This window comes from Limulus polyphemus, unplaced genomic scaffold (genome assembly GCF_000517525.1).
Source record: "Limulus polyphemus unplaced genomic scaffold, Limulus_polyphemus-2.1.2 Scaffold7506, whole genome shotgun sequence".
Classification (NCBI taxonomy): domain Eukaryota; kingdom Metazoa; phylum Arthropoda; class Merostomata; order Xiphosura; family Limulidae; genus Limulus; species Limulus polyphemus.
The window spans coordinates 18,847-33,032 of NW_013673116.1; the positions used below are offsets into that span (position 1 = coordinate 18,847).

General features: G+C 33.3%; 1 protein-coding gene across 1 annotated transcript in view; it reads left to right on the plus strand.

Annotated features, from left to right (window-relative positions):
* The window catches only part of LOC106474669 (striatin-interacting protein 1 homolog), a gene marked incomplete at both ends in the record, with an annotated part of 35,036 nt that overhangs the window by 14,801 nt on the left and 6,049 nt on the right, over positions 1 to 14,186 (plus strand). Inside the window, 2 exons of the mRNA XM_013935362.1 lie at positions 7,131 to 7,502; positions 12,979 to 13,050. Coding sequence (XP_013790816.1) covers positions 7,131 to 7,502; positions 12,979 to 13,050 — 444 coding nt within the window. The remainder of the gene's footprint in view (positions 1 to 7,130; positions 7,503 to 12,978; positions 13,051 to 14,186) is intronic.

Sequence of the window (14,186 nt, forward strand, 5' to 3'; positions counted from 1 at the left end):
CGAAGCTACACAATGGGCTATCTGTGCTCTGCCCACCACGAGTATACGAAACCCGGTTTCTAACATTGTAAGTCTGCAGACATACCGCTGTGCCACTGAGGGGCTATTCAAAAGTATATATATAAAACCTAAAAAAATATTGTTTCATATCCTCCACGTACAAAATCTTTAAAGGCTTAGCAACGTACGTCAAGCAGCAATCGAGTACAAAGGTGTAACTAGAAGAGATAATTGTTTGCTTTACTTCTTTATTTACTGTTATATGTTTTAAGAAATATAAGTTTAAGAACTTATTTCAAAATACCAATAATCTATATAATACATATATAATGTATAATAATTGAAATGTGACTGTATTTTACAAAATACTAGTCTACTAAAACACAGCCACGACAGGTTACTTTGTAGAGACTAAAGGTCAGTTCTGTGTTATTTAATACAGTAATATGAGTGCATGTGAACTGCGTCATTGTAACTTCTGTATTGTTAGCCAGGCACAGCTGAAAGGTCAATATAATTAAAATAATAAATATATATATAAATGTATAATGTTATGAGATTTAAGCTATTTAGTCTAAACATTTATGTTTTCGTGTTCTAACTTGTGTTCATTCTAAAATGAAAGAGGCATAACTTATATTTATTTCCTAATTTGTTTATGGTGGTTCTGAGATTGGTCAAATCTACCGAACCTGTACAGAGATTAGTTACTGAAATAACAGATAAAATATAGTTTTTTCTTAAGAGCCCGTGCTGAAAGAGTTTTTGTTTTTCTTTATTGTTTATCCTTTTACAGCTACTTTTGTTTCATCCCTATTTTATAATTATTACCATTCATTTCATTTAGTTTATACTTTATCCTTTTTACCATTAATTAATTTATTAGTTTCCCATAGTTTTATGGACATCTACCATGGTTCCAGATTTTTCTTCAACTCAACATCATAAGGGATCTATTCCGTTCACCATTTTCTTCCCGCTTTTCACAACATTGACTACTTCATTTTGTTTGTTTTTATAGTTTATACTTTTTACAGTTACTTTCATTTAATATCTACTTTATACTTCTTACCATTAATTTAATTTATAATTTATCATTTGTACCAGTAATTTAAATTCATGTGTTGGTCTCTGGGAGCCCGGGTTTGCGGTATCTACTTCCACTATTGCTCACCTTCCCCATATAACGGCTGAACCCATTTTCCAAAGCCCTAAAATTGTCAGTTCTCCTTAACTTTATCATGGAATGCCTTCCATACTTCTTTAGCAGTATCTGCTAGTCCTGCTTTACACATTTTCAAACAAGTTTTGCAGATTACTATCTTCATGTTTTCTGTGCTGTTCCTTTTCTTCTCTTGTCCCTTTTTTGGGGGTGTTGCTTCTATGTGTGGTACCTTTTTGCACTTCCTCTTTCTTCACATATTAGTTCTGCTCTTTTGGGCCACAGTATTCATATCCTTGCATGTCCAGGTGCTCTCACTTGGATCACAGTTTGTTTTGTCCAGGTGCTCTCACTTGGATCACAGTTTGTTTTGCTTGTCCCAACATTCTATCCATTGGAGTGGTCTCATTCTTCTTCCTCCGTAGCTCTTTCCCTTATCTATACGGGGTCGTTATTTTCGGTTTTGGCAGGGTTTTTACGGCCGGATGCCCTTCCTGACGCCAACCATCCCCTAATTTAGCAGTGTAAGACTAAAGGGAAGGCTGCTAGTCATCACCACCCACCGCCAACTCTGGGGCTACTCTTTTACCAACGAATAGTGGGATTGACCGTCACATTATAACGCTCCCACGGCTAAAAGGGCGAGCATGTTTGGTGAGATAGGGGCGCGAACCCACGACCCGCAGATTGCAAGTCGAGCGTCTTACCCACCTGGCCATGCCGGGTCTTGGAGTGGTCTCATTATTCTCTTGTTTTCCAGTGGATTTGTCTTTCATGGGATTCTCCCCACATAGATCCCTTTACTACCTCTCTTAACCACCCATTACCTCTATTTGGTATTATGTACCTCCTCATCTAGCTTAGGCTGTTGATGCCTTCGGCCGGGATTGGTCCCACAGGTCCCCATCCTCTTACTTCCATGGGTGATTTCCGTCATCCCTACCATTCTGTTAGGTCCTTCTTATTGCTCCTTAATGGCCAGCTCAACTGTGGTTTCTGTGACTTCTCCAGCTACAACTTTTACCTCCACTGCCTCTTCCTGTGTCTCCTGCCCTTCTTCCTCCACTTCGTCTGCTGGTACTCCATCTGGACATTCACATCATTCATCTTCATGCTTGGCTGTTTTTCAGTCATTAGTGGGGAAATCAGATTTATACCTGCAGGTAGCTTTCTTTTAGCTTTAATCCATTATCTTTTTCTTCAGTGGGAGTTATTGGTGTAAATAGAAAGTGGTTCTCTCAGTCTTGGGTTATTGGGCAGCTTTGTCCCATACCTTCATTTTTTTCCAGATACTGTGGAATTTCTACTTCACCTATCCTTACTATGTACATATGTTCCTTCTAGATTAGTCATCCTCCCTGACTGCCTACCATTCATAACTCACAAGTACTGTAATTCAATGCCATGATGAACATTAGCTTTGTATTTTGCTCCTTGGGTAAAGGTAGAGATTATAATCGTGTTGTCCTTTTTTTGAACAGATGTAAATAAATTAGCCAGATGAATATATATATAAAGTAAAATTAAATGCTTTCTGTTTATGTTAGTTTTAATGCCTTATAAATTTTTTTGTTCGATGAAGTGGCTTAGCACATGATGTCATTAGACCAACTATGGTATGTGTATGAAAACTTCTTTCATATCAACAGTTATATAAATCATGCACAATGGCATAGTTAATAGTTACATTATATAGGAGTTTTATGTATTAAAATCATAAGTTAATCAAAAAAAAGTCAAAGAAATATTTTAATAGTTTCCATAGTTGCATGTTTGTGTTTCAGATATCATGATTTCTGAATTATTAACTTTTATTAATGCAAGGTCGGATGTGGAAGTAAGCCTGCCACCAGGCTTTAAGGGGTTAATATATTCTTTACTTATTAGAAGCTACAAATGTAGCCAGTGTTACTTAGTGTAAAATTGCTTTAATAATAATGGTAAGTTAATATTCATTATTCTTTTTAAAAAATGTTGATTGCTGAATAACTTTCTTGTTTAACTGATTTGTCAAAATCAATAAACATGGATGAATATCAGTAACAATATGTAACACCATTAAGTTGTTGACCTATTACACCTACTGTAACACCATTAAGTTGTTGACCTATTACACAAGCATAACACCATTAAGTTGTTGACCTATTTACACCTAGTGTAACACCATTAAGTTGTTGACCTATTACACAAGCATAACACCATTAAGTTGTTGACCTAATTATACCTAGTGTAACACCATTAAGTTGTTGACCTATTACACCTTGTGTAATACCATTAAGTTGTTGACCTCTTACACCTAGTGTAACACCATTAAGTTGTTGACCTATTACACCTAGTGTAACACCATTAAGTTGTTGACCTATTACACCTAGTGTAACACCATTAAGTTGTTGACCTCTTACACAAGTGTAACACCATTAAGTTGTTGACCTCTTACACCTAGTGTAACACCATTAAGTTGTTGACCTCTTACACCTAGTGTAACACCATTAAGTTGTTGACCTATTATACCTAGTGTAACACCATTAAGTTGTTAACCTATTACACAAGTGGGACTCCTATATAATTCCAAACAGCTTTAGCAAGATAGTAAGCACTGAAAAGAGAAAATAAAAGTCTGACTGTCCTCACATGCTGCTTAAAATCTGCCTAGTACAATAAACCTAAAGCTTTTCCACTTATTGATTTTTTAGCATAGTTGTGCGTTTCTACAGTTTCTTCCAGCTTATATTGTAAAATGTAATCATTTTAATGTGTTCCTTCTGAATTTCTATTAATGTCAACAACTTCTCTTTAAAAGCTTATGATGTTTACCTTGTGTAGTTGTTAATTATTTTTTTTATAAGTTCTTCACGTTGCTAATAGAATTAAAATTCCAATTTTATTTTACTTTGATTTGAATACTGCTTATAATATTTTGATTTGTACCTTTCAAATAATTTTTATCTCTGCAGAGAGATCATAAGTTTTCTTGAGAAATAGTAAATGTATTATTTGGTTTTTGACAATAGGATTGAATTTGTTTTTATAGAGTTGTATATTATCTAACAAACATTGTGACCAGAGTATTTGCAAGTTTTATAATATGAAAGCAAAGGACAATCATTGTTAAGGAATAATTAATTAATTTAGTTTTAATAGCATTGTCTTGTGACAATTTGTTGGGAGAAACACAAATCAAATACACAATGTAGTACAAAATCTTGAACAAGCGTACACGAAGAATGAGATTGTTTTAATTACATATTTGAATTAAAGATTTATTACTGTATTGTAGTTATCTGTCCTGTTGTCATCAATGTATTGTGTAGTGAAATGTTTCAAATTAAAAATAAAAATTGTACCTTTTAATATTTCGTTGAATAATCTTGAAAATCTTCTTATTTTTTCACAGAAAGTTCATTCTTGATGTTTTATTTTCCTTTCTCATCCCTTAACATTATTATATACTGCGACACATGTTAACACTTCATCCGTTGTCAGAACATGGGGACATTTGCCAACTACACTAAGTCTGATAAACCAGAGCAGCTTGGGTTATGTTTTAAAACAAAAATATATAACTAAAACTTGTATGAAATTTAATTGTCTATCCAATTAACATATTTACAGGTGAGAAATAATGCTAAAGTGCTGGTGAGGACACAAGTGGCAACAATGATAAGAATGTTTAACAAGTAGTCAATAGAATTCTTATAAAATAACTGTTCGGAAATAGTATTTCAAAATGTGGTCTTTCTATTCGTTACAAACATTTAGCTTAACTAAGTATAATTGGCTGAGAAATCACAATGTATGGGTAGAGAGTGGGTGTGGCATCTGTCAAGAGTTTAAAAGATTTATTTCCCTTTCCTCTGAACATACCCTAGAGAACTTGTAAGGAGAATATGTAAACAGAGCAATTAACCTAGATTCTTTCTGTGCATGGAAGGTTTACTTTAGTCAAGTCGTTCAAACGTTAAAACTTTCTAAGTAACTAACTGCAGTTGTGCATCAAACTGAACTTAAAGAATTTTCTTTAAGGTTTCTTTTGCAACAAATGCATTAAAACTTAGGTAATATAATAAAATAAAATCTCATGACATGCTCATACAGAAGTGACCATAATCACATAAACCAACCCGTAACCATTGATTTAATTGATTTTTCTCACATGAGAATAATCTTCCTCTTGTAATCCTGTTTTTGTTAATTTTAAAGACATTTTTGAGCTACTATATATTTAACATGATAGCCATTTTCAGTAACAAAAATTTAGGATTAAGTTATTTCTTTAATCCTTAACTGTTGTACGTGAAAATGTAAAGTACTTGTAATCTTTAACATCTTACCAAGTTAGGTATTGTTGAATTGTGTGTCGTATGTCTCCATACAAACTATGACTAATAGACCTACCCGTAACTGTTGAGTTAATGAATCTGTTAGTTAAACGTTTAACAACATCTTACCAAGTTAGGTATTGTTGAATTGTGTGTCGTATGTCTCCATACAAACTATGACTAATAGACCTACCCGTAACTATTGAGTTAATGAATCTGTTAGTTAAACGTTTATCAAATTATACAAATTACCAAGCTCTCCTTTTTACACAACTTGTTTTTTTACATTCATTTTACTTATTTATGTACCTTGTAGAACAAATCCCAAACCCAAAGTTTTGCTATATCATCCCTATTGTAACTTAGTTATGCAGACGAATGATAATAGCACTAGTGTACCACTATATCATCCCTATTATAACTTAGTTATGCAGACGAATGCTAATAGCACTAGTGTACCACTATATCATCCCTATTATAACTTAGTTATGCAGACGAATGCTAATAGCACTAGTGTACCATTTCTGTAACAATACCCCAGATGCAGTTGTTTTTCATGTTATTTCACTATTCTTATATATTTACAGAAATGTGCACTTTTGTATAGATATGTGTATGTGTGCATGCATGTGTTTATAAGAAAGTAACAGAACTTTCTCTATGCTTTGATCAAATAACATTTAAACACATAACCTATCACAGCTACTCTGTTAATAACAAAATAGCCAAACATTTCAAGCATGAGACTTCACTGATTGACTTGGACACCACAGGTGAAGTCTCATGCTTGAAATGTTTGGCTATTTTATTATTAACGGAGTAGCTGTGGTGTCCAAGTCAATCACTAAATACCTAAGAAAAAAAACGTTTTAGCCGATCTGGTGTTTCTGTTTTATTTATTTATTATGAAGAAACATATTGCTGGTTAACAAGAGGAATTCAATCAATACGATAAGAGTAATATCCTCGCACTCTGATACACCACAGATTTAAATACCTTGATATCCTCATTAATTAAATCAAAATTACTATTTAACAATGTTGTTTTAAGGGTATTTTAGGCAGTGTAGACAGATATTTTGGCTTTAATGGACCACTCCTGCCTGTTTCTAAGAGTCATGTCAGCTCCTATACTGAGTTAAAAATGGCCTCGATATAGAAACTGAGAAGTTATCTCACTCTAGAAATTGGCAGGAACAGTTCATTAAAGTCAAAACTCTAAGATTGAACAATAGCTTTGAATACAACAAACATTAAGATCACACTAAAAACTTGGTCTACCAATGGCATAAGGAGGATCAGATGGCAGTAGCCCATGTTACATTTTGTTCAATTGCCTTTTGTTTGTTTTTCTTTGCTTTCCCATGTTAGTTCAATTGCCTTTTGTTTGTTTTTCTTTGCTTTTAAAGGATGGTGGGATGGGGAGAATCTTGAAATTTCTAACATTTGGAAAAGGTTCGTTTCCAAGTTCCAGACTTCTCAGTTTAAACTGTTTACCTGTAACTTTCTAATGAAGTATGGGGTTAGTAGACAATTGTTTGGTATGAATATATCCAAAAACTAAAACATTTTATTACATCATATAATGTGAAATACTGTTTAAAATAAATAGTTTACATCTTCCTTCTTCTTCCTCTTCATCATTACAGAGTTTAGCTAAACAAAGTAGCATGGAAGATCCTTTGGGATTTCAAGATATGGAGGGAGAAAATGGGACCGATGAAGAGCTTCGTGACATTGAAGAACGACAGGTTGCTCTTGAAGAAGCTCGTCTATCTAATGAAGAACCTAGACCACCATCCCCTCGTCCATCTACACCAGTTCCGAGTGGAGTACAGTGCCATGCTCTGCTGTTACCTAATAAAGGACTTCCATGGGTACCTAAAGTACGACAGAAAGATATAGAAAACTTTCTGGATCATACGAGAATGAAGTTTGTTGGATTTCAACTACACAATGATAGGTCTTCATTGGCTGGTCTCCCTCAGCCTATCCATGAAGGATTAAAGGTTTTAAAACAGGTATGATTTTTATTAGATTGTTTAATGTTTGTACAATGATAAGTGTTATTAGTTTGCACAGCCAAAAATTACTGCCTCATTGGCTGTGAATAGAAAATGTTGATTGCATCCAGAAACTTTTGCCCGTAAACCTTCAAATTATCGGTATGGCCACATGTCACCTTGGAAAATAATCATAAGACCTGAATACAGTCATGGTTGGTAATATTTAACTTTGAAGATTAAATTCTGACCAAAATTGAACTTTGGATATTTTCAAGTATTTTGTTTTAGCTAGTTGTATTTAGGGACGGCTAGCGCAGATAGCCCTCGTGTAGCTTTGCGCGAAATCCATAACAAACAAACTTATGGTAATGCAGTATTCCCACATCCATTAAACATATTTTTCAAGTTCTACACATAGTATGGTTGTTATTAAGACTCTGGATAAACTTTATCAAACTTAGAATCAAGTTGAAAATGGTTTATGTTGCAGAATATTCTGTTTAATTTTCAGACTTCTGTTATATGTATAAATATGACAATCTTTCCTCTGGTTCCCCATGTCTACAGTACAATAAAATATTTGAACAGTGAAAGCCATTGATAAGTACTTTGGTTTACTGAAACAGAGAGACAGAAAAACGACATATGCTAGGAATGTCCTTTGTTGTTGTTTTTTGTTATGTATCTTTAAATATGACTCCATTTATGTTGAATTGTTATTGGTAATCTTTACAAATATTTCTGTCTTCTACAGTTAGCCCTCTCATCATGGGCATCCTTTTGTGCTCATGTCACGAGGATTCAGTGAGCTACATTTAAATTTAATTAAACTACTTTATTATCCTGATTTTAATTTTATATAAGTCTTAAGCTCTTAAGTTTATAAGGCAATAATAAAAAGAATTCCTGAATTTCCCCTAGTGTGAGAATTATGCCATTTTCTCTCTAGGCATTCCCCACTCCAAGAAGTACAAAATTTAGCATAACTAACTCATTATAATGTCCTCATCGCTCAGGCAAAGCATAACTTTCATAGCCTTCAATATTGTTTGGTTACAGAGCCATCAAATAGAAAATCATATCCCTCTTGCCATACCCACCTGTCACATCTTCTCTTTCATAAATTCCCAATAGATCTCTCTGACGTTTAATATTACATTACTTATACCAATAGAAAGCCAAGGTTTTAATCTATCAAATGATGTATTACATTACATTGTTTTCTCTAGAAAGAATTGTCAGTTTTGCTTAAAGTTTAACTTAGCTGAACTTCTTTCGGATCTTGTTGCATTATTACAAAGCCAGATAAATTATGATAGTTATGGTACATATTCTGCTTTTTGCACGTTATTATTCTGTGTTCTTTGGTGCATTATTTAATTAAATAAATAATTATTTAGTGCAGTAGTACCATCAATATAAAAAAGTAAGTGTCATTGACAGCACAAAAAAAAAACAAGATCCAGGAAACCACTTTATTTCTTCTTTTTTCATCTCTATTCTTTATTTATTATAATAAAATTAACTAAAATTTAAAATTGGAAACTTTTTAGGTTAGAAAGGTAAATTAAAGAATAAGAGTAATTTTTTCACAAGGTTTGCTCGCGAGTAGTCCGTATGTTATGTCATTTGATACTGTAACATGAGCTGTTCTTTGTGATTTATAACTTGTAGGGTGCAAATAGTAGCTAGACATGATTCAAATTAAATTGAAATATAAATAGATGTATACTGTTACGGTTGTAAAGCTATGTAGGATAAACACGTGACAGTTTGAATAGATGTATACTATACTGGTGGTAAAGCTATGTAGGATAAACACGTGACAATTTGAATAGATGTATACTGTTACGGTTGTAAAGCTATGTAGGATAAACACGTGACAATTTGAATAAATGTATACTGTTACAGATGTAAAGCTATATAGGATAAACACGTGTCAATTTTAATAGATGTATACTGTTACAGTTGTAAAGCTATATAGGATAAACATGTGACAATTTGAATAAATGTATACTGTTACAGATGTAAAGCTATATAGGATAAACACGTTACAATTTGAATAAATGTATACTGTTACGGTTGTAAAGCTATGTAGGATAAACATGTGACAATTTGAATAGATGTATACTGTTACGGTTGTAAAGCTATATAGGATAAACAAAAGTAATTTCACGTAACAATTTTAATAAATGTATACTGTTACGGTTGTAAAGCTATGTAGGATAAACACGTGACAATTTGAATATATGTATACTGTTACGGTTGTAAAGCTATATAGGATAAACACATGACAATTTGAATAGATGTATACTGTTACGGTTGTAAAGCTATATAGGATAAACACATGACAATTTGAAGTCCATTTTAGAAAGAAAAAAGGTAATTTAGATTTATTTCAATTTGATTTTTTGGTTGTTATTAGGTCAGTCAAATTGACCAACTTTGTATGAAGTTAGGGTAGAGAAATTAACAGATAAAATATACATTTTTATTGAAATAAAATATTTGAAATTTATTTAGGTTTTAGAAATTATGCAAATGAAATTTAAGATTTTTGAGATGAAGAAAAGTATTTTTAATCTTAACATGAAAATCACTTTGCATTTGGATTAGTAAAAAAAAAAAGACTATAATATTCACGGACAAATCTTTAGAAAAAGTACTTCATTGAAATTCTGATTTTTTGTGTACAGAAGACTTGGAATGTTTACTGAAAGTCTGCTAAAGCTTGTGAAGATACACATACTAATTAAAAGTTGTAGTATGGAATCTATAATGAGTACAAAGTGGTTACGAACTCGGTCAATTTACAACAGAGTCAAAGAACTGTACGATTTTCTGGAACAGAAAGTAAATATTTGATCCCAAAATCAACTTTAAAAACTAACACAGAAAAATTTGTTTTCTGCCAGCCCCTGTAGCTACACTTGCACATACAGTTTTCACAGCTAAATGTGTAAGCATTGTTGATTTTATTTGGTACCGCTTTTTAACTTAGCATTTTTTATGCACTACAGTTTTATTTCTGTCAACTGTTATAACATATAAGTAAAAAAATTTTTCTAGATAACAAGATTACACTAGTAGTGTGGCCTGGCATGGCCCGGGTGGTTAGGGTGCTTGACTCGCAATCCGCGGGTCGAGGTTTCAAATTCCCATCCCACCAAACATGCTTGCTTTTTCAGCCGTGGGGGTGTTACAATGTGATGGTCAATCCCACTATTCGTTGGTAAAAGAGTACCCCAAGAGTTGGCAGTGGTTGGTGATGACTAGCTGCCTTCCCTCTAGTCATACACTGCTAAATTAGGGACGGCTAGCACAAATGGCCCTCATGTAGCTTGCGCGAAATTCAAAAACAAACACTAGTAGTAATGAGAGAAAGGACACTGGCTTTCATTTTGTAATTAATGCATTTCATTTTATTTTTTGCATGACATTATTTCATTGGTCTTTATACAATTAGTCTGACAAAATGTGGTTAAATAGTGCAGAAAATTTCTAAATGTTCTGTGGTTAAAGTTTAAGTGCAACATTATAACAGATGACTCGCATGTCATTGTGACAGCAATAGGTATTAAAAAGAATGATGTTAAAAGTTACTGAACGTTAGTGTTTCATAAAATCCAAAATTTATCGTAATTTTAAAACTGTAAATACATGTAAGGTAATATTTCATATAAGTGTGATAAATTAATCACTAAAACTTTGAACTACATTTGTAATGCCATTTTCACATTTTTTTTTTTACTTTTATGGTTAACATAGTTGCTTCATCCCTCATGTTCTAAATAGCTTCTTTAGGTCTCTTCTCTTGCATTTAAGGCACAATCATAGCATTGGATCTGAGAAGGCTTATCCCATAGGAAATGTTAATAGCTGCATCACAACACCTGCAGCAATGGAGCTATTGTTCAACATTTTGATCAATTCTTGGTGATAAATACTAACCTTTAAGGTCATTTCAGAGCAAAAACAGCTATAGTCAGAGTCAACATGTTATTAATAACTCATGACATTTTGCATTGATTCCCTTGGCAGCCACTGTACAAACTTTTCAATAAATATGTCCTCACCATCACCAGATGATATGCTCAGAAAGGCCTTCCCATGAAATTGCCTTTGCTATGTAGTCACTCAGTACTTCAGAGCAACCTAGTTATGATTGTGCCTTAGTCATCAGGCTGCTTCTTATCTATGTGTTCTAGGACATAGAATGTTGAGCCACTCAGCATCAGGCATTGCACTGTGTGTGTCTAAATATAACATAAAACCGTGAAATGCATCAGGAAATATTTCAGGTCCTTCTTTGTCATCTCTCTTATTATCTGAAGGTTAACCTGCTTCATATCACCAACATACCACTATGTTGCTGATACATGGTCAGTGCTCTAGGGAGGCCCACCTCTTCTCCAAGAATGTAAGAGATTTGGACATCCTGACAAATTTAGTGTAAGGTCAGCAGCAAAATGCTAAGGGATATGTCTTCACTGCATTTACCACAGTCATTGCTTTTGATATCAGGGTGTTATTGCATGCCCTCACAATTCAAAAGAAGGCATTGCTTGTGACGTCAGGGTGTTATTCAATTAAATATTTGCAGAATCATTATATCACTTGTAGTATTGCTGCTCTTCCCTGTGTATTTTGTCTACCATGCTTACCTCTACTTGATTACAGACAACTCTGACCAGGGTCTGGTGCTGCCTATTTAGTCAGTATGGTTTCTAGTAGAGACCATCTTATGGTTTCAGTTTACCTTTGCCATTATCACTCATCTTAGTTGGTGTGGCAGCTACTCTTCCAGTCACCTTATAGCCTCATGGATGAATCTAGTCCTCATATTAACAACAGCTTGACCATACATTCTTTATGGTCTTATGAAATACTGTCCATGGTCATGATCTACAAATTGTATGGCAAACTGAGATTCAAATGAAACTTTCTGAATAAATTCCGCATTAGCTAAATATTTGAGGGCACCAGAAGTGTAACTTACTTAACTAACTTAAGTCTGTGGTTACACAAAGACTTAGTCTGTGGTTACACAAATCCACAAAAAAGTATAACTTAATGACTTAGTCTGTGGTTACACAAATCCACAGTTACTGTTCACAACCATTTTCAAGCTCTGACATATAATGTGTATTTTGTATAAAGTGAAATAAAAAAGGTACTCACAGAAAGGAGAGTATTTTGGATTTTGACATATTCTGACTGTCACATGTCACGTTAAGCCTAAGTAAGAAAAATTATGTGTAAGCCAGAAACATGTAGAAAATTCTGAACTTTATAGAATTTGTTGGAAACAATAACCAGAGATTGAAGTAAAAACAATATTAGTCTAGTGGTTTTTTCAAAGTTTACTCAGGAATGAGTAAAAATAGATTTATATCTGGAGTAAGTTAATTGTTTATAGATTTTTATGATGTGGTGGTTCTTTTACATTAGTTAGCTCTGCAGTAAATGTGCTAATTTTTTCATTATTCAGCATATGTATACATCTCTAGCTGAAATACAGATTAAGAAGGAAGAGGATATTGCAAAACACCCTTTATCTCAGGTAAGTGTGTTCTTCCGTTCTGCATTAGGCATAGCAAATTAGTTGCCGAAGAAGAAAATGAAACTCACTAAAAACTGAAAGTTGTAACTAAAATTTCTTTGGTATTTTAATTTCATCCACATTTTATTGATATTTATGTGAATTTGACATAAATGTCACATATTTTTTCAAATAAGATAAAACAAATTTGTGTACTGACATTACACCTAACTGATTGAAGCCATATACAGTAGCAAAAAAATAATGTTGTTTATCTAGACTTTTGCTTAAGATTTCAAATTACAAGAAGAAAATGTCTTTCTGAATATTTGTATTGTGTATGTGAATTGTAATAAACATAATCCATATACTGAAAAAATGTGATAATAAATGGCTTACTCGTATGAAACTCTGTAATATTATCCTGTATGTTCACCGTAATATTATCCTGTATGTTCACCGTAATACTATCCTGTACGTTCACCGTAATACTATCCTGTATGTTCACCGTAATACTATCCTGTATGTTCACCGTAATACTATCCTGTATGTTCACCGTAATACTATCCTGTATGTTCACCGTAATACTATCCTGTATGTTCACCATAATAGTATCCTGTACGTTCACCCTAATATTATCCTGTATGTTCACCATAATATTATCTTGTATGTTCACTATAATATTATCCTGTATGTTCACCATAATATTATCCTGGTATGTTCACCGTAATATTAACCTGTATGTTCACCGTAATATTATCCTGTATGTTCACCGTAATATTATCCTGTATGTTCACCATAATACTATCCTGTATGTTCACCGTGATACTATCCTGTATGTTCACTGTAATATTGTCCTGTATGTTCACCGTAATATTGTCCTGTATGTTCACCGTAATATTGTCCTGTATGTTCACCATAATATTGTCCTGTATGTTCACCGTAATATTGTCCTGTATGTTCACCATAATATTGTCCTGTATGTTCACCGTAATATTGTCCTGTATGTTCACCATAATACAATCCTGTATGTTCACCGTAATATTGTCCTGTATGTTCACCATAATATTGTCCTGTATGTTCACCGTAATATTGTCCTGTATGTTCACCATAATATTGTCCTGTATGTTCACCGTAATATTGTCCTGTATGTTCAC